General features: G+C 43.8%; 1 protein-coding gene across 4 annotated transcripts in view; it reads left to right on the top strand.

Annotated features, from left to right (window-relative positions):
- The window catches only part of CAPSL (calcyphosine like), a 32,785-nt gene extending 13,032 nt beyond the window's left edge, over nucleotides 1-19,753 (top strand). Inside the window, exons 2-6 of one of the 4 annotated variants that reach the window (XM_055422181.2) lie at nucleotides 2,325-2,461; nucleotides 5,762-5,939; nucleotides 6,224-6,433; nucleotides 10,678-10,781; nucleotides 19,221-19,753. In XM_055422181.2, the coding sequence (XP_055278156.1) occupies nucleotides 2,325-2,461; nucleotides 5,762-5,939; nucleotides 6,224-6,433; nucleotides 10,678-10,779 (627 nt within the window). In that variant the 3' untranslated portion in view covers nucleotides 10,780-10,781; nucleotides 19,221-19,753. Of the gene's footprint in view, nucleotides 1-2,324; nucleotides 2,462-5,761; nucleotides 5,940-6,223; nucleotides 6,434-10,595; nucleotides 10,855-19,220 lie in introns of those variants that run through there. The other 3 variants (XM_055422182.2, XM_055422180.1, XM_055422178.2) reach the window with 3 other exon arrangements.
- The last annotated feature ends 555 nt before the right edge of the window (nucleotides 19,754-20,308 follow it).

The raw sequence follows: 20,308 nt of genomic DNA, 5'->3' as shown, positions 1-20,308 counted from the left end.
CTTGCCTGGAAAATCCCATGGACAGAGTAGCCTGGTGAGCTACAGTCCACGGGTTCACAAAGAGTTGTATAGACTCAACAACTAACGCTTTCACTTTTTGAAACTACCACATGATAAATATTAGCTACTTGTTGATGAACTGGCTCATTAAATGATTAAAAAGGGTAGTTAACACTGGCATTTGAAGTACCATGGTAGGCTGGATGGCAGGAGAGAATGTCATTTTTTCCTGGATATATCAGCTTAGATTCTGGAGGTAACTGCTTGTGGGGTCACTGGGTAGGGACCTCTACAAAGACAGATCAGGTGGGGTGTTTTCCCAGACTCTACCCTGCTCTCCTCTTCCTGGGGCCCGTCAAATTGTACTTTGAAATACTTTTGTAGTATTCACAAAGATGGTGGAGCCCTGCTTGGTCTGAAGCCCCAAGTTTCACTGTTGGCCGGGATTTTGGGGCAGGTTCCTTAACCAACAAGTTCCAGTTTCCAAGTCACCAGAGGAAGGGGTGGCACTGGATGACCTTTCGGGGCTCTGCAGTCCTGATGGCGTGTGAATTTCCGTGAGCCACGATGATGGTGGGAGCTGGGCAAGCCGCTTGATTTTTGTGCTCGTCAATTTCTTTATCTGTGAAATATGAATCATAGGAGAAATTTGCTCATAGGGTTTTAAAACAATGAGGTGAAATCCACACGTGATAAAATCAGGCATTTAAAAATGTACGGTTGAATCTCCCTGTTGTGTAGCCATCACCTGTATCAAGTGCCAGCACTCCAACAGGAAAGCCTATCCCATGAAACAGTAACTCCCACGGCCCCCCTCCCAGGCCTTGGCAGCAACCCATCTGTGTTCTGTCCATGGATTTGCCTCTGTTGGATATTTCATATACAGCTCGTCCCCTACATACAAACCTTCAGGTTGAGAACTTTGTGGGGAGACCTTCTGGGTTGTATTGGAGGGAGCAGCCCTGGAGGGCAAGAGGGTCATCATCGCTGATGAAAGGAGGAAGTGCCAGCACCTGGGGGGCTGGGGGCAGAGGGGAGCCTTCGAGTCAAGGGCGGTACCCTTGTAACACCAGTATTTTCTGCACCGTGAATGTTATTTTCTTTGCATATCCATCAAGCTCTCTTGTTCCTTTTATTCACAACTCACCCTGAAAAAGAAATTTCTGGAATCTCCCCAATTAACTGGGTCAGTGGGCTCATAGGAAGAGTAGTGTTTCTTGGAGCAGAGCTGGAATTTAAAGATCATTTAATCTAATCTTTTCATTTAACAGAGGAGGAGGAATTGGAGGCCCCGAGATTTGCTCAGACCTCACCAGGAGTGGGTTGCACTCAGGCTTAGAACCTGGGTCTCCAGGCTTCCAGCTCCGTGGCTTTTCCATGGTGGTGTGGATTCTCAATGCCTGGCTACAGCGTCAGTACAGTTAGTACGTTGCTCACGGACCTTGAAAAGTGGAGTGCTTCCCTGCAGCCACCCTCTATCCTCTTTCTGAATGTTTAAAACACAACAGGCAAACTGTACAAAAAAGATATACCTATTCTTCAGGAGAGAGTCTATTTACCTTTCTCTGTCCTGAGAACCTACTTAGGTGTTAATGGACACTAACCAGTCAATCCAGGCATTCATGTGTAGTTAGTCATTCAGTCATGTCTGAGTCTTTGTGACCCCATGGACTGTAGCCCACCAGGCTCCCCTGTCCATGGAATTTCCCAGGTTAAAATACTGGAGTGGGTTGTCATTCCCTTCTCCAGTAGATCTTCCTGATCCAGGGATTGAACCCGTGTCTCCTGCATTGGCAGGCAGGTTCTTTACCACTGATCCACAAGGGAAGCCCAGTCAACCCAGGAAAACACACTCATTACTCGTAAGAATCATCAAAGTCCAATACTGAGAATCTCCGGGAAGACAGAAGCATCAAAAATTAATCTTTATACCAAAAAGGAGAATATTAAATCTGCAACCAAAGGGAATATGGAAAATTCTAGATAAAAGAATAAAGCAGGTAAGACTGGCTCAAAAAGTGTTTGGAGAAATGAGACTTATTTTTGTGTGATGGGAAGAGAGCTTCTGAGAGATGAAAGTGTGTCATCAACAGGGATGGCTGTATTTAAAATGGTATATTTAAAACTGTTGTCCAGGCTGCAGATGTGCCAGGACATGGTTGTTGCAGCTGAAATCTGGAGATTCTGGGAGATTTGAGATGGTTCTCAGGAAGTGGGTGAGAGAGTGTGCTGTGAATGTCCTCAGCAAGGCTGTGGTCATCCTACTGAGCCAGAGGCACGCGGGGAGGCGTGAGCCCCACTCACCAGTGTGTATTCCCTCTCAGATGGCAGGGACCGCACGCCACGACCGAGAGATGGCGATCCAGGCCAAGAAGAAGCTCACCGTGGCCACTGACCCCATCGAGAGGCTCCGCCTGCAGTGCCTGGCCAGGGGCTCAGCGGGCATCAAAGGGCTTGGCAGGTAGGACCTGGGCTGTGGGCTGCAGGGAGATGAAGGAGAAAGGCAGAGCGTGGCCAAGTGAGGCTGAGACCAGCCATGGGCCCTCGGGCAAGTCACTTTCTCCTGGGTCTCAGCTCCTCCTTTGTAAAATGCAGAGTTTGGAAGCATTGATCTCTGAGGTTCCTTGTGACAGTTTTTGGTTCTTAAGTGCAGCTACTGGGACAAATCAAAGTGAAGGGAGAAGCATGCCCAGGTATTAGAGACACCTAGAACGGAGTGACAGAGGATGAGATGGATGGCATCATTGACTCAATGGATATGAGTCTGAGCAAACTCTGGGAGACAGTGAAGGATAAGGGAGCCTGACATGCTGCAGTCCATGGGGTTGCAAAGAGTCAGACATGACTGAGTGACTAAACAGCAACAAGCAGGGTAATGAGAGAGACAGTCCCTGAAGCTGTGACGATAAGGGATGAATTATCCCAGGAGACTTGCATATAGTTCCCTTTGGTCTACAGTAGGACCTTGCCGTTTATCCATGCTAAATGCAATAGTTTGCCTCTGCTGACCTCAAGCTCTCAGTAGCGTTCAGGAGAGGCTGAGAAATGCCTCTGTATGTCCAGAGAAAGCAATGGATGTGCTATTAAAGTATTCACTGAGCTTAGGATCAGACGTTTGGCATGAGTAAAATTTGAAGCGGGGGTAGTGAATTAGAATAGGGAAGGAGCAATAGGGATTTAGAGGCAGTTGCAGATTTTGTGTCTCCATCCCTTGCAGGGACACAGGAATCACCTGCCACCCAGGGATTCCCTCAGCTTCACAGGAGAACAACTCCTGTTCCTGGCCCTCTGATCGCTGGATTAGTCCTCAGGCCTGGGAAACCTGAGTGGAAAGAGATTGTAAGCCTCCTAAGGGTGGGTCCAGGGTGTTACCTATTTCCAAAGACTAAACCCAGTGTCTGCCATGGTTGGGGCATCATGCTATCTCAGGGCTTTCATGGGCGAGTAAGGCTTCTCCAGGGTTCACGGAGAACTCAGGACAGCAAGAGTCACAAGGATGGGCATCCTCCTGCTGTGAGAAGTTGTGCATTAGAGACAGACAGAGTGCCATGTTGGGGAACTCCAACCTCCCATCTGGTGGCTGTGAGGTTTCCTTTCCAACAGGTTACTGAGCACTGGAATGCCACTTTCAACAGTCCCTCACTCTCAGACCAAGCCCAGCTCTGTCAGAAGCTCAGGATGTGGGCAAATGGATCCTGGCCAGGCTGTCACGGTCCAATGGGAAGGCCAGCCCACTTCCCTTCAACATTGTGTCAGTCCATCCTCCACCTTCGTGCTGGGGCCACGTTCTTGTCCTCAGCGTAGACCCCTCATGACTACTACTGTCTTATCTACTTCCGGGCCCATTCAGTTGGATCTCTCCTGCCATCTACACCACCTCCACCCCGTGCCCCTACCAGCCCTTCCACTGTGAACCATCTACTGTGAACAGACACTGCCTCCTCCTTGGCCTTCTGCGTGCATGTGCCCTCTGCCTCCTCTCCTTTACTGGTTTTGCCCTTCCCTACATTTCTCCTCAAGGGGTGGCTGTCCGTTTCCCCCTTTTTTTTCTTATAGTTAGACTGGGATTATGTTTCTTTGGGGGCCACAGAAGAAAAGTGACGTCACATCAAATCAAGGATGCATGCGTACTATCAAATGAGGGTGATGGTGGTTTAGTCGTTCAGCTGTGTCTGACTCTTTGTGACCCCATGGACTGTAGCCCTCCAGGCTCTTCTGTCCATGAGATTTCCCAGGCAAGAGTACTGGAGTGGGTTGCCATTTCCTTCTCCAACTATCAGAATGGTTTATCACCATTGGTGCTGATCTTGGTCTCCTGGCTGAGACAGTGCCTGGTTTCTCCTCTGTAAACTTGCTTTCCCCTCTGCCTCTCCATATTGGACTCTTCAAAGGGAAGTGTCTATGCAGAGCCCCACTTAGGGCCTGGGGAGCATGGTTTCCTCCTTCAGGACAGAGTATGAGCATAATTTATTTGGAATTCAGCAAGAGAAATTTATCTCTTCTCCCACATTTATCTACTTATTCAATCATTTATTTAAACCATTATTAACTCATGGATGTGTATTTTATACTTTGGGTTATAACCCAACACTTTTTTATTGTTCAAATTGTTCCAGTTTTGGCCTTGGGAGCTCTTTCCGTTGGCTTCTGTGTCCGTTTGATAGATCTCCATCAATGCAGAGTTTCTTTGAGCACTTCTTTACTTTTTGGTATAAGATACTCCAAGCTTATCTTGCATATTTTTCTGCCTCAGTTCTAGAATCAGACATTTCTCCAAGAAGCTCATTTCCTTTTATTGGAGAATTGTATTATAAACCAAGATCTAGACTCTAGATGTTTTTGTTCTTACTGAGGTTTTACTTCTAGGTTCTCCTAACTGACAGGACAAGGAGATTCTGGTGTATATGCTAACCCCTCTCTATATATACATATCTGTAAATATTTTATATGCATTCATCTATGTTTATATTAAGCTAAATGTGAGTTCCTACTGATGTCTCCAACTCAGTCCTTATTGATCAGATCATTCTAGCCCTCTGTCCTGGCTTATCCATAAATCCCCACTCCAACAGGGAGAAGCTTAGCTCCCATCGTCCCTTTAATTGTTCGGATCCAGGGTACCATACAGCAAAACAGAAATTGTCAACTTGTATCTCCATGAGAAATAGCTTTACCAACTAGAGTACAGAGGTTATGTGCAGCTCTTTTTGTCTTTAGTCTTATGAACTCTACTTATTCCCAGAGTTACTTAAGTCAGCATTTTCATCTTTCTACCCCCCTTCAGTGAGACTGTCTCAAACTTTTATAAAACAGTTGAATTCCCTCAGTACAATCTATATTCCTTCCTGGGATTCCCTGATGTGCTAAACAATTTTTTTAAATGTACACATTAAAGCTCACTCTTTGTGCTGTGAGGTCCTATGGGCTTTAACAAATGCATGTCATGTATCCTCCACTCTAAATTTCACTGCCCAGAATCTCTGGGCTTCCCCAATCTCTCTCCCCTTCCCTGCATTTTTTTTTTTTTAACCAGCTTTACAGTTCTGGCATTTTCAGAAAGTCATATAATTAGAGCACACGGTATATTTTTAAACATTTGCTTTCTTTTCTGAGGGGCTGGGAAGAAGCTCACCAGAGAAGAACCTAAGACTTTTGTCTTTACTTCAGAAAACCTTGAGAGTGGCTTTCTCTTTGAATTTTTATTCTTATATCTTGTTCTTTGTGTGTTTTCTTCCTTTTTGTGTGTGTATATTATCTTCAGAGTGTTTCGAATTATGGATGACAATAACAACCGAACCCTTGATTTCAAAGAATTTGTGAAAGGGTTAAATGATTATGCTGTGGTCATGGAAAAGGAGGAGGCAGAAGAACTTTTCCGGAGGTTTGATAAAGATGGAAATGGAACAATAGACTTTAATGAGTTTCTTCTCACATTAAGAGTAAGTGGTCCCATGAATCACTGTATCCCCTGCGTTTGGCTTTCACGTGGTTTGAACTGCCTATTGTGAGACTTGGTTTTCGGAAGCTGATAGCACATCATGGAGGAGGTGGGCAGGAGACAATACAGGCTTAGGGACTTTCTGGAGCAGTCACAATGCACATCATTTAAAGGCACACAAACAATTGCAATTGCACATCACTGAGAGGAATCAGATATTTCATCGCAGATGATACAAGGAAAGCTCATCGACTTGTGTATGTGGCTTTTTTCCTCTGTTTCTAGCCTCCAATGTCCAGAGCCAGAAAAGAGGTGATTATGCAAGCTTTTAGAAAGCTAGACAAGACTGGAGATGGTGTGATAACAATTGAAGACCTTCGAGAGGTATACAATGCAAAACACCATCCGAAGTACCAGAACGGTGAATGGACGGAGGAGCAAGTGTTCCGGAAATTTCTGGATAACTTTGACTCACCCTATGACAAAGATGGAGTGGTAAGTGAAAGAGATTTCTTTCTGTATTTATAAATGGGTCCCAAACCTTAAAAATACTTATACCATATATATATATATATTATAAATAGAAGTAAAATGTTTCCTTGGTGACTATCTTGAAAACTTGGAATAAAAGTAGTAAAAATGTGTGTGTGTGTGTTCGTGTGTGGTGCACATACATTTGTAGAGGAGCCATATACAGCTAAACACGCATCATCTGAAGACTGTGGCATTTTGGTTAAATGTTCTGTTTCTTGTTTGCCATATTTACCATACAAAGCTAGCCTAATTTCAATGAACTTGATGATAATACATATTTAACTTCAAAATGAGACCATGATTCAATTTTGGGGAACATGGTTCACAGGGCATCTAGGGATGCTGCCTGCCTTTTCACACATCCTCCTGAGCATTGTTTGTCATCACACCTTGCTACATGAAAATGTCATTTCAGGGAAGCATTCATTAAGGGAATGCCAGATAACAGAATTCACTCTGATTTAATCTTTGGGGGGCTTTGAGATGAACTTTCATTTCTAAACTCCAGTGAACTTAAGGACAAAAGCAACCACCCATTTCCAATGACTCGTGTCTTCAAGTGACAAAACATGTTGCTTGGTAGGAGATAAGGAATACTGTTTTCATAACTGTATTTAAACTGAGATGGAATTGTTAGGTAGCTAGAATAGGAAAAAGGAGTCCAGAATGGTGGTGGCTAAAAGAGAAGGAAGAGAAAAGCCCACGGAAATAGAACAAAGGAAGGTCTGAGGACCAGAGTGAGGACCTCAGGTAGAACAAACAGTGCTCCTGGCTAGACCAATATACATAGGGCAGGCCCAGGGGGAGGGAGAAAACATAAAAAGAGGAGCCAAGGGGTCAGGGGTCTCTCTCCCACGTGCCCATGCACGTGTGCACTCTCTTTCCTCTTCCCGTCTTTTGGCTCGGCATGCCCTCACACCTCGAGGACATATTTTCCTTTATTTTCTAGATAAAACTGAGCTGTAACATGGATCTGTAACACTGTCTAAGAGCTGTGATGAGCCGAGGACTTTAACATCCGTCGCTTCACATTTTTGTTGTGACGAGACAGAACCGAGGAAATTACACACTTCCCTGACAGAATGAAAGAAAACTGAAAGTGGTTGTCACTCGTCATGTCTGACTCTTTGCAAATCCATGGACTGTAACCCACTAGGCTCCTTTGTCCTTGGGATTCTCCAGGCAAGAATACTGGAGTGCCATTCACTTCTCCAGGGGGTCTTCCCAACCCAGGGATGGAATCCGAATTTCCTGCATTGCAGGCAGAGTCTTTGCCATCTGCTGGAGTAGGGAATGGCAACCCACGCCAGTATTCTTGCCTGAAGACTCCTATGGACAGAGGAGCCTTTCAGGCTACAGTCCATGGGGTCACAAACAGTTGGACATGATTAAGTGACTAATCTTTCTTTCTTTACCATCTGAGCCACCAGGGCAGTCCAAGATAGAATGTCATCTGGCTTTTATCAACATCCAGAAATGGGATTTTTGACCCAGGATTGGTTCTGCTCTGAGATGTCCTGAAGGTTTTAGGTGATGGGGAAGGGAGTTCCCTGTGTGGCTAGGGCAGCAGGACCCTAGGGACAGTGACTCCTGACCTCTTTGCCACAAGGAAGGTTTTGTGTGGCAGTGGGCTGGAAGCAGAGATGATGGAGATAGGGAGAGGAAACAAGCCTTCCTGTCCTAAAGGGAATTTCCCCCCATTTTTTTTGGGGGGGGAACTTCATGGTGAGCCCTGTGACCAAGGGGATGTGGGGGCAGGAGGGAGATCTTTCTGTCATTTCTGCTGGCATTTTCCTGCCAGGGGCAGAGAAATATGCTCCATTTTAGCCTGAAGTGATTACAGAAGTAGATTTTTAAAAGGAGCCTAGATTCTGTAGGGCAGTCAAATGCATGGGGACAGAAACAGTAGAACCGTGTTTTCTTCCCCTGAGGCTGGCCTTTGATCTCTGAGATGGCAGTGGAAAAATAGTCAACTGTCATTTCCCCAAATTAGCCCATCTTGACGCGGGGTCCCAGGCTGTATCTGTGCCCCTCCCCGCTCCGTCTGCAGGTGGTTCCTCCCCTTTGCCAGGGGAAACCTCAGCTGCCCTTTTCTCTAACCCAAGTCAGAATAGCCAGTGGTTGTGATTCAGCTGATTTCAAGTTCCCACCCCGTTTCTTCTGACATTTATCTTCACAAGCCACATGAGGTTCTCAAATACTCAAAGTAAGGGTTATTGGGGTTTTTAGCGGTTATAGCATTTGATGTCACCTGAATTTCACAGACTCTGCATAAACTTTACCCCAGCTCTCTGAGTGCTCATTATCCAGGGAATGGATTATTCATTCAGGTTGCTGGCGGCCCTGAAGAACTGCAGAATCTGATTGTTTTTAAGGAGGGGGGAGGTGGAGTACAAGGATTTACATTTATAACAAGTGTCCCAAATGACTCTTATTCACATGGGTATTCGAAATCTTTGCCTCTCAAAGATTCAGAAGTGCCTGATTTAATGACTAAATCTATTATGCACACCCTGGAGGAGAAACCGGCAACCCACTCACTCCAGTATTCTTGCCTGGAGAATCCCATGGAGAGAGGAGCCTGGTGGGCTACAGTTATAGGGTCACAAAGAATTAGACATGACTGAAGTGACTTAGCATGCACACATGCACATATTATGCACAGAAACTTCACTTAGCATAATTATAAATCTGAGTAGTATTTATCAAGCACTTATTATCACCCAGACGTTCTGCCAAGGACTTTCCAGGGATATTCCACTTAATAGGAGTAATGAAAATGTTTCTTTACCCTGATGCATGATTCAGACTTTTCTATGTTGAGTTACATTTTGAATGAACAAAGAGCTGTTGCTATAAAGGAACCCCAAATGGAGCTGAAAGCTGGGGAATGCAAAGGAGGCCAGAAATAAAGAAACTCAAGAAAGGAGCACACTAATGGTACTCTGTAATTTTTAACAAAAGCTCTTGTACATGTGTTCTTTATTTCCACTTCCAGGCATTGATAGGCACAGCTCAGTTACTAGCTCCATTCAACGTCTTTCTTCCTACTGCTTTTTACTCTTTTATGGGGTGGGTGGGAGCGGAGAGGCAGGAGGAAGAGAGAGACGGGGAGAAGAGAAGGAGACAAGGATGGATCCTATGACTTTTTTCTCTGTTCCCTTATAATTTCAGCATAAAATACAAGTGGGTCAGTCAACTCATGATTCTTGGAAGAGATAAGAATGTTCCCTGAGACTTGGTGAGAGAGGAGTTTGCTGCTAGGGGTTAGAAAAGGGTTTTGAATTATTATGGATTTCACTTTTTGTGATGTTTTCAATCCATCATGACACTGAAATTTGAGGGCTAACTAGAAAAGCGATAACCTTCCCAGACAACCATCATTACTGTGTCTGTGTCCTCCCATATAAGCTGGTCTGTACTTGGGGCTATATTCACTGGTCATAGAGATCAAACCAAAAAGCAATTATTTCCCTGACTCAACTAATTTTGTCTGCTAATACAGTTGAATTAGAGCTCACCTGTCACATGCTCCTATTTAAAAATACATTGGTAACTGCACTTCTTCTCTTTTAAAGGAAAGGAAAACTTAGCATAAGTAAGCATATTAGTTGAAACAGCATGGAAAGAGAGAGAACCCAAGTGGGGCTGGAGTGGGGCGATCTTTTAGAACTTACTCTGTGCCTGGAATGAATCATATGTATCTTAAAAAAGCATGAAGCCAAGGAGTGTTTAACAAGAAATCTCTTTCCTTATCTGTAGGATGGAGCTCCATTTTTAAAGGTAAAAAACATGTCTTGTCTTGACACAAGAACATGAGGGTGGTATTTCTGACATGTCACAGAAAGACGCTGTTCACTGTGGTTAAGGAACACATGGTTCTTATTCTGAGTTTCAGTCTCAGTTACCTGGACAGATGGGCTTCCGCTCTTACAGGAAGATGAGACCTGCATCTCACTTTCCATTTGGATTGGTTTGGAAATTTTCGAGACTTTCTTCCTTTATTCCCCTTGGCCACTCCCTCACGGCCATCCTCAGCCTCATCTTTTCTCTTTTTCTAGATCCATGCCTCCGTGGTGTCACTAAGAAGTCTCTTTGACTGAAATTTCCCTCCCATTTACAGGTCCTGGAGATGTGCCTCAGCGGAAATGGTGAGAAGCAAAGCTTTGTGTGTTTTTCTTTTTTTTCTGACTTTTACACTGCAGGTGACCCCTGAAGAGTTCATGAACTACTACGCCGGGGTGAGCGCGTCCATTGACACTGATGTGTATTTCATCGTCATGATGCGAACCGCCTGGAAGCTCTGAATGTATGACCTGGGAACAGGGGACCTTAACGGCTGCCATGTGGCTCCAAATGATTAAACATCAGCTCAAAACCAGGATCAGTGCTGAGTTCATATTCATTCCAGGGTTTCTTAGGTGTTTCCATACAGTGCATTTTCTAGTGCAGAAGGAATAAAGACATTAAGTATTTAACTGTCACTTCTCTGAGGCTGTTTCCTTAGTTCTAAAATATATATCAGTTAAAATAAGGTCCATAAGTCTCCTAAAGCCAGGCTGGAAAAAAAATTAAATTTCTTCCTTGGCTATTAACAAAATTTCAAATATTATAATCCCACCCAGGCACCCAGAGTGTTTCTCCACCTCCCATTAGATGGTCCATTTCTAGGTTGAAGAATTTATCTGTTTTTAAGACTTTTGGTAAATCTTCATGAGTCTCAGTCCCAATCTGGGGATCAGAAGGAGACCCCACATTGAACTCTATTTTCATAGAGTTTCAAGTTTCAAAGTTTCAGGTTTCAAAGCTTGAGTTTCTCTGCTTGCCGTTTCAGTAAGCCTCAGTTTGGCCACTAGATTTAAAATGACATTTTGGGGTCATTTTACAGGCTGATGTGAGACTAGAGACCTTTTCCTTGAGCAGTAGAGTCAGGACAGTTCCTGCGGTTAAATTTGGAGACTGGGCTGTGCTCTCAGGATTTCTGTGGGACAGCTCACCCTGTGAGTGGGCTCATCGTAGCAGGGGTCTGGTGGAATGGCCCTCTCTCCCCTCCCTGCTGTGGGCCCGTCACGCTGAAGTTCCCACCAGCGAAAAGAGAGTGAGGCGTAGACAAGGACCTTAGGCAGCTTCCATCCTGACCCTCTGCGGCTCGACGTCTCCTCCTCCCAGGTCTAAGCTCTGGCTTCACGTTGTTGATGTGTAAGTATCTCCCCAAGAGAGGCTTCTAAGCAAAGGCAGCCCCTGCTGCAGGCGAGTAGATATTGAAACTACAGCTCTCTCTGCCTGTTTTCTGTTCCTGGGCCAGAGATCAAAACACAGAGACTAGTCCGCTGGCTCTGGTGCTGGAGGTGATGACCCTGTTACTCAGAGAGTCCTTTTTGTCATTCTGACCCTGGCTGCACTCCTCCCCTGGTTTGGGTACACAGACTGGGGTATTGGTCCCCTTTAAGATCTTATGTATTCAAGTGGCTCCGGATTTAGGGTCAGAACACACTTGCCGTTTTTCTTATCAGTTCACTTGTTTACTTGGTGAATTTGGAATTTGAGACCAGGATATGCATTGATTTAAAAATTGTGTAAACAAAAGTTTCTGGATGAGAGTTATAACAATTGTTAAAGAGGACATGTTGCTTTGTTTGTTGTTGAGTTACCCTGATTACAGGCTGGAAAAAGGACCTTTTTCTTGAGGGTGAGAGCAACTCCATATCATGGGAAGCTAGCTTTTTTGCAAATTAATTGCACAAGTCTGGTTTTCTATTGGACTTATTATCAATGTTTATATAGACAGCGGTTGTCCAAAAGGCACCAAATATTATGAAGAAATATAGGTATGATGTAGAAAACCAGAGGAAGTTATGAAGAAATGGACAGAAAAATATTCATGTTTTCTGCAGCCTGTGCCTTACATATCGTGACTAAGGAAGGGGTCCCCGGTTACCTGGGCACACTGGTTTCAAGCCTGCTGCTCTAGATAATTTGTGTCTTTGATTCTGGGAATGACTCATGCCTCTGCTTAACTGGGGCCATAGAATAAGCATGTGATTCTAGAAGGACTAGGTTGCAGCTATCAGCTTTGTCTTCCCCAGTGGTACTTTGCTTCCTGTCTAATTGGGGTGCAGGGCACTGCTATCAGATTTCTGATCATTCATGCCTCACAGTGCAGCTGGTCACATTCAGTTACCTCCCTTCTAACAGGTTTGGCTCTGGCTGGCAGTGACAATTCTACCCACATTCCCCTCCATCCTGCCACCCTCCAGAAACCAGGTCTAATCACCTGTTGGTCAGGATCACTCCACTCCTGCTCTCAGCCTTAACCTGTGACTAGGCCAGAAATCACTTATTATTCAAATTTATTCCTTCTGGTAGCAGTGGGAAGAACAGAGAAGAGTCATTAAAAATCATTTGCTAATATTTTTTAGTATATATTTTCTTTTTAGTTAACTTATAGAGTTAAAACATTACTCCCTTTGCAATTAAAAGCAAAAATAAACTGACCACTTGGGTCAGAACATAAAAGAGAAAAAGTGTCTCCAAAAGAACATTTCAGAGCACTTCACCTGAACCTGGACAGGTTGGGCCTAGACCATAGATATGATATTAGATAAGCAAGCCTAAGAGAAGAGGATGAAATTGGCAGCTTTTCATGAAGCAGGAACAATGTATGAAAACATTCTGAGAATCAGGATTGCTGAGAACAGGCCACCAGTATCTGCACTGAATCTGAGTCTCTAATCCCTCCCAAGGCAAACAAACCCAGGCCAGGCCAGAGAAGACCCTGACTCAGCCGCTGTCAAGAGCTGCAGGGCATCCTGACTGAATTCCAGTTAGAGGGCAAATGAGAAACCCACGATGAATGAGTAGAATTATGGACTGAGGCAGATCTCCTCCAGCCAGTCAGTGGGGCAGATTTTCAAAGTCATGTCAACCTTGATAGGATTTCTTCCCAGGCACAGATGGTGCTCTGGGGGACAATGTATGGTTCTTTGTGGCTTGGTGGCCAAGCACAGAGTCACATTTCATACTGTAATAGCAGCTTTTAAGGCAGAGCTGGGCCCCCTCCAAGTAGGCTGCATGCATCATGGTTTTAGGATGAAGCGATATCCGATCAAAAAATATTTTTTGAGCCACTGCCATGTGCCATGTTCTTTTCTAGGCTGTGGGGATAAGCAATTTTTGTTGTTGTTGTTCAGTCACTAAGTCGTGTCTGACTCTTTGTGATCCCTTGGACTGTAGCACGCCAGGCATCCTTGTCCTACACTGTCTCTCAGAGTTTGCTCAGATTCATGTCCATTGAGTCAGTGATACCATCCAACCATCTCATCCTCTGCTACCCTCTTCTCCTTTTGCTTTCAATCTTTCCCAGCATCAGGATCTTTTCCAATGACTCTGCTGTTTGCATCAGGTGGCCAAAGTATTGAAGCTTTTTAAGGGGTGGTATAAGATCAGTCCTGGGTGTTCATTGGAAGGACTGATGTTGAAGCTGAAACTCCAATACTTTGGCCACCTGATGCGAAGAGCTGACTTATTTGAAAAGACACTGATGCTGGAAAAGATTGAGGGCAGGAGGAAAAGGGGACAACAGAGGATGAGATGGCTCGATGGCATCACCAACTCAATGGACATGGGTTTGGGTAGACTCCGGCAGTTGGTGATGGACAGGGAGGCCTGGTGTGCTGCGGTTCATGGGGTCGCAAAGCGTCGGACACGACTGAGTGACTGAATTGGAACTGGAAGCAATGTGCCAGAATAAATGCAAATAAAACTACTGGCTCTCAGACCAGTCTAACTGCACACAGTCTTTAAGAAATCAGAGAGGAAGGGAAAGGTGGGCACTGAAATTCTCCTCTCTGTCTTGTCTAACTTCTGAAGCAGGGCAGTTGGGACCCTTCACACAGTGGTATATGGGAGATTCCACTGTAAATCTGATAGATGTAGACAATCAAGGAAAATATCCCTCTATTCTTGGAGGCAGGTCACTGGCCTTTCACTTCTCTTAGCGGGTGTGGATTGCCTCATTGAACCAGGAAAGTACCAGCAGGTGATGGATGCTTCCACCCACATTAGGCTTCTTACAGATGCAATTTTTTCAGCTGATGTTTAATCAAGTGGAGATTAAATTAACCAAACGTGTTCTTGGATGGTGTGTGGGTGTCTTTCCACTCTTTCTTCGTGTAATTCTACTAACATGCTCTAAGGACTATCTCTTGTTGGATTTATGGGTATCTCTTTGGGGGCATAGAATAAACAACTTCACAGCTTCCAGTTTTTCAGATTAGTCAGCAAACTTGCTTTCCTGGAAATTACAGCCTGTTCTCTTAAATAAAGAGCTTGGTTCAAAGACATAACCAAGTTTTAAATTTTAGAAATGCTTACGACTGAAGGGAAAACAAACATGCCGAGGGCTTGATAGACTGTCATATAATATTATTTTCATGTAATTGATCCTTTGAAAGCTGTATTTCTAAGCATAGTTTACTTCTCCAAGTTGCTTACATGCAAACGGCAGAAACCTTGATAGAGATAGCTAGTTATTTGTTATAATAAAAACACAATAGATGAATCTCCTAAAATTATGTGTTCCAAAGCAGATTATGGGTGAAATCTGTTGACAGACACATAAACACATGATTGCCGGGGTTTTTGAGAACAGAGCTGTGTGAGACGGGACCTTTCTGTCGTCTCAGTTGGTGCGGTGAGGGGTTGTGGTGAAACAGCTCTTCCTCTCTGAGAATAGCACCATCTTCTTGTTTCATTCTCACACCTGCTTCACCAGAGCCAGTATTTTCCCTCATAAAACAGAGTGGAAGGTGCTCCTCAGGAGAGAACCCCTCCCTGAAAATATGAACAATCAACCAGCAGCTAAGGTTGGACCTTGCCTCCACCAGAAAAGTATATGGAACCAGGGAGAGGACATCTCCAAACGTAATGGCCTGTCTTCTTTTGTTCTGGATTCTTCTCCCTCTTCTTCATGAATGGAATTCATTCATTATTGCTCTAGAGTGTCATAAAGGTCCTAATAGCCATTGAACTCTGTAGATGAATTTTCTGTTTCACCCAAGGTCCCATGAGCACCATGGGTCTCTGGCTCTGTCTTGGTTCCTGACAGTGGACCGGAGGTAAACAGCTCAGATGCAGAAAGGGTAGCACCCAGCTTGATGTTATGCTGGCGAGGCAACCATCGTTCATCTCCAATTTCACTCTGCTCACAGTAAATTTATAAGCGCCGAAGAATTGATGCTTTTGAACTGTGGTGTTGGAGAAGACTCTTGAGTGTCCCTTGGACTGCAGGGAGATCCAACCAGTCCATCCTAAAGGAAATCAGTCCTGAATATTCACTGGAAGGACTGATGCTAAAGCTGCAACTCTAATACTTTGGCCACCTGATGTGAAGAACTGACTCATTGGAAAAGTTCTGGCAAAGATTGAAGGTGGGAGGAGAAGGAGACAACAGAGGATGAGATGGTTGGATGGCATCACCAACTCAATGGACATGAGTTTGAATAAACTCCTGGAGTTGGTGACGGACAGGGAGGCCTGGCGTGCTGCAGTCCATGGGTTTGCAAAGAGTCAGACACAACTGAGCAACTGAACTGAACTGTGACTCAGAGCTCAAGCACCTGAAATTTGAATCAAAATCTGAGCCTGTAGTTTGTAATCCTGTTATCAAAGACTTGGGTACCTATTTCTTGATTATTATTATTTTATTAAAAAAAATTTTCAGCTACTCAGGGAGGCATGTGGGATCTTAGTTCCCTGACTAGGGATGGAACCCCTGCTCCCTCCAGTGAAAGTGCAGAGTCTTAACCCCTGGACCACCAGGGAAGTCCCGGGTACCTGTTTATTTGCTTGTCTTAACACTTGCACTCAGGACTGGTATTGATTCTGGAAACACCTTGATCTTAAACTTGGGAGTTCTGAGTTGCTGATGTCCTAGAAACACTCAGGCCCCATGTGGAGCTGAAGGCCATCAGTCCTCTGAGGGAGCCTTAGAGCAGGACAACATCCTACAGTTGAGACACAATGACAGATGCCAAGTGGCCTGTTCTGCAGGAGTGCTTCCACTTTGATGGGATAAAGTGCTGTATGAATGCAGGGTATTATCAAATGTCAGGTATTACATCAGGTAAACCCAGGTTGGTCCTTTAGTTTCCCAGGATACTGGAAAATAAAATACCATTCTACAAATTTCATACTTCAGTTCAGTTCAGTTCAGTTGCTCAGTCGTGTCCGACTCTCTGCGACCCCATGAATCACAGCACGCCAGGCCTCCCTGTCCATCACCAACTCCCGGAGTTCACTCAAACTCATGTCCATTGAGTCGGTGATGCCATCCAGCCATCTCATCCTCTGTTGTCCCCTTCTCTCCAGCCCCCAATCCCTCCCAGCATCAGAGTCTTTTCCAGTGAGTCAACTCGTCGCATGAGGTGGCATACTTAGTCATGCCTAAAATCTCATTTAGTGATATTACTCACTATCCATTTGCTTCAGGTTATCTCTGAAACTACAAAGTGAATATAGTAAATCACCGTTAATTCAGGCTCCAGTAATTGAGCTCATTTAGGTAGGGTTTGAGTGACAATTTACTTTTGTTTCATCTATACTAAAACAAGTGGGACAAGTCAGTAATCTAAAGAAGATGGTGAAGGCTGAGCTCACCTGTATTCATACGTGCTTTGCAGGTGCTTGGAGATATCTATTAATATTGGCATGCAGATGTAATTACTTATGCTAGTCATAACAAGTTCCTATATATAAAACAATCCCAGGCCAACAGTTATTTGACAATGCTTTCATTGCATAACTGGAAAACAAACTATTTTGTTTTTAGATATTTAGAGATAGTGAGGTGTTCCTGTGTGTAAATCCTCTCCTGATAGGATTTTAAAATAGAAATTGAATAGAATTATTTTCCAAAGTAATGTTTTATAAAGCAGATTTCCCAAGATATTTATGATATAAAAATTTAAATATTCTGTTTCAAAAACTGTTCATGCTTCTAGAGGTAGGCTAGGTAGGCACTGAATAGCAATAGTTAGGATTTCATTTCTAGGAACCAGAGATTGAGACTTTTTGAGCTGCAAAGTTAGACATGGCTTAATTTACAATACCAGCCTTGTCATTTTGTTACATTATCTGACTGTGCCTTGCTGTTACCTTGATTCTGATCTAGTAGGATTTCTGCAGTTTTAAGGCTTGAAACATTAACTGTTGTTGTTTAGTTGCTAAGTTGTGTCTGACTCTTGTGACCCCACGGAGTGTAGCTAACCACATTCCTCTGTCCATCCATGGGATTTCCCCGGCAAGAATACTGGAGTGGGTTGCTGTTTCCTCCTTTAGGGAATCTTCACGACCCAGGGATGGAACCTGCCTCTCTTTCATTGACAGGTGGATTCTCTACCACTGAGCCACCAGGGAAGTCTGCAGCATTAACTAGTCTTAAAAGAATTCAACTAGGTTTTCTATTTCCATTTTAAAGTATTTCCAAAATATATTTCTTTTTACTAACGAACATGTTACATATCATGCTTCTTTAGGTTTACTTCCCTGATGATGCTTCTGAATTATTAAAAAATTTACCTGAGTGATATTTCAGTTACAGTGATGAAATTAATTTGAAAATAATGAGGCCCTGTTCAGACTGTACTCTCTTGTGCTTTTAAAAGAACAAAACTTAATTACCCATAAATACCATTTTTTTTTGACAGCCAAGAATGAGAGTTTGAAAATGTGATGTTAATATTCCTTTTCCTGCAGAGTTGGATTACTGCCATCTAATGGGCCAAGCAAGTTCCCAGAATGCCCATCTTCTGAGCGATGCTTCCAAGACCATGGGGAATATTATTACTCTCTGGGCTGGTATTAAGGAACAGGGGAGGTTAAGGGTGGGGGAGAGAGAGATAGAACCTAGAGGTGGGTTAATACTCTGTGTATTATATTGCTCTTAACTCTATTGCCTGTTATAGGAAGCTCAGGGCCAAGCATGAAACACTAACACATATCCTCACCAAGCTGAGAGGCTGGACGAGTTTGCCTTTAGCAAACTCCCCTGTGGCTAGTCCCCTGCACCTGCTACTGAACCCTAGGCATTATATGCTCCTGGGTACTCAAGGATCCTGGGAAGTACCCCATTCTCTAGTTTTATCCCTACCTAAGTGTTTGGTCTAGCCTCCCCCTCACTAAAAAGTTTTTCACCTATTCTTTTATGCTATAAATTTCTCTACCTTAAAGCATTAATAACAACCACCAGTAAGATCATTCAAATTAAATTCTGGAGTAGCACTGTCCCATAGAACTTTCTGTGATGATGACAGTGTCCTATATTGTGTTCTCTGAAATGTCAGCCACTAGTCACATATGACTAGTGTGACTGAGAAACTGAATTTTTCATTATGTTTATTTCAATTGATTTAAAACACTGTATTTGGCTACTGCATTGGATAGCACAGCTCTAGAGATATTTATCTTGATGCTAGAAATGATGGTTGTGATTTTTATCTTAATGCAAAAAATGATGGTCATGGGGGAACTGTAGCTGCCCAGTGGGCAGGCAGGCCTTTGCAGACGCCCCATTTCAGGGTCAGAGGGGAAAGGCAAGCCAGGCTCCCCTGCTTGATTTGCCTGTCCTTGACTGATGGAGAGTTGCAAAGCAAAAGCAATAGAAAAGATTTCAGGGAGATGTGAACTGCTCTACAATGACCCACACGTCTGACACCATTTCCTTCTTTCCCTCGCCCTTTATCCCTCTCAGGTTTCAAAAGAAGACTTTTTGAACTATTACGCTGGTCTTAGTGCTTCTATCGACACCGACGCCTATTTCATTCTAATGATGAGAGAATCCTGGAGATTATGACTTTTGTCGATTAATTCTTTTGCAAATCAGGGACTTTCAGAGAATGGAATGAGTTTGAAAGAAGTTCAGTGCTGTAGATTTTGATAAACTGAAGTTTCTGGGAGATCTGGAAGCTTAAAAGCAATAGATCTTCAGTCATCTTATTTCTTTACCTGGAACGTGTTCATTTCCTTAAATGCCTGAGGATATATTTTCAAATCAGAAATAAAGGAAAGAAAGAAGGAAGCAAGGAAACTGTGAACTGAGACTGAGGGGTGTTTCTTAGTGAAATAATGCCCTTGTTATAGCTGTGCCTCTTCTAGATATGAATGTAGTTGATTGTTTACACCTTCACTTTATCTGCTGTCTTTGGAGTCTGTAGTAGAAGGTGATAATAAAAGAATTGGAGGAATATCCATCCGTGTAAAATTTCCTGAGCTTACTCATTTTAATATTTCTCTTGGTGAATACTTTTCAAATAAAATTTATTTTATTCTGAAATTCAAGGACTTTTGGGGGGTGCTATTTTAATACTTTAATCGGGGATTTAAATTCAGCCAGTTGCAACACTGGATGAACAGAGGACCTAAACACCTCTTGTGACCAAAGGAAGGTAAGTTGAACTGGCTCACCTGACTGAAGGTGGAGCTTCCTGGAGTGACTCACTTCCTGGAGCAGCCTGTTAGGTTGAGAGAGCTGCAAAGGGAAAGAGAAGTGCCTTTTAGAAGCCAGGGAGGCTTTCTGGGCCTTTGGGGCAAACTGGGGAGGGGGGACTTTGAAACTGTTTTGGGAATTCACCTTTTTTGGTTGCTATTGTTAAATATTTATTTATTTGGCTGTGGTGGGTTTTAGTTGCTGCATGTAGGATCATCAACCTTTGTTGCAGCGTGCGAACTCTTTGTTATGGCCTGTAGGATCTAGTTCCCTGACCAAGGATTGAACCCAGGCCGCCTGCATTGGGAGTATGGAGTCTTAGCCACTGGACCACCAAGGAAGTCCCGGGAATT

The sequence above is a fragment of the Moschus berezovskii genome, chromosome 18, assembly GCF_049115385.1.
Source record: "Moschus berezovskii isolate FMDL1 chromosome 18, NW_MosBer_1.0, whole genome shotgun sequence".
Lineage (NCBI taxonomy): Eukaryota > Metazoa > Chordata > Mammalia > Artiodactyla > Moschidae > Moschus > Moschus berezovskii.
This window is presented reverse-complemented; position numbering and strand designations above follow the sequence as displayed.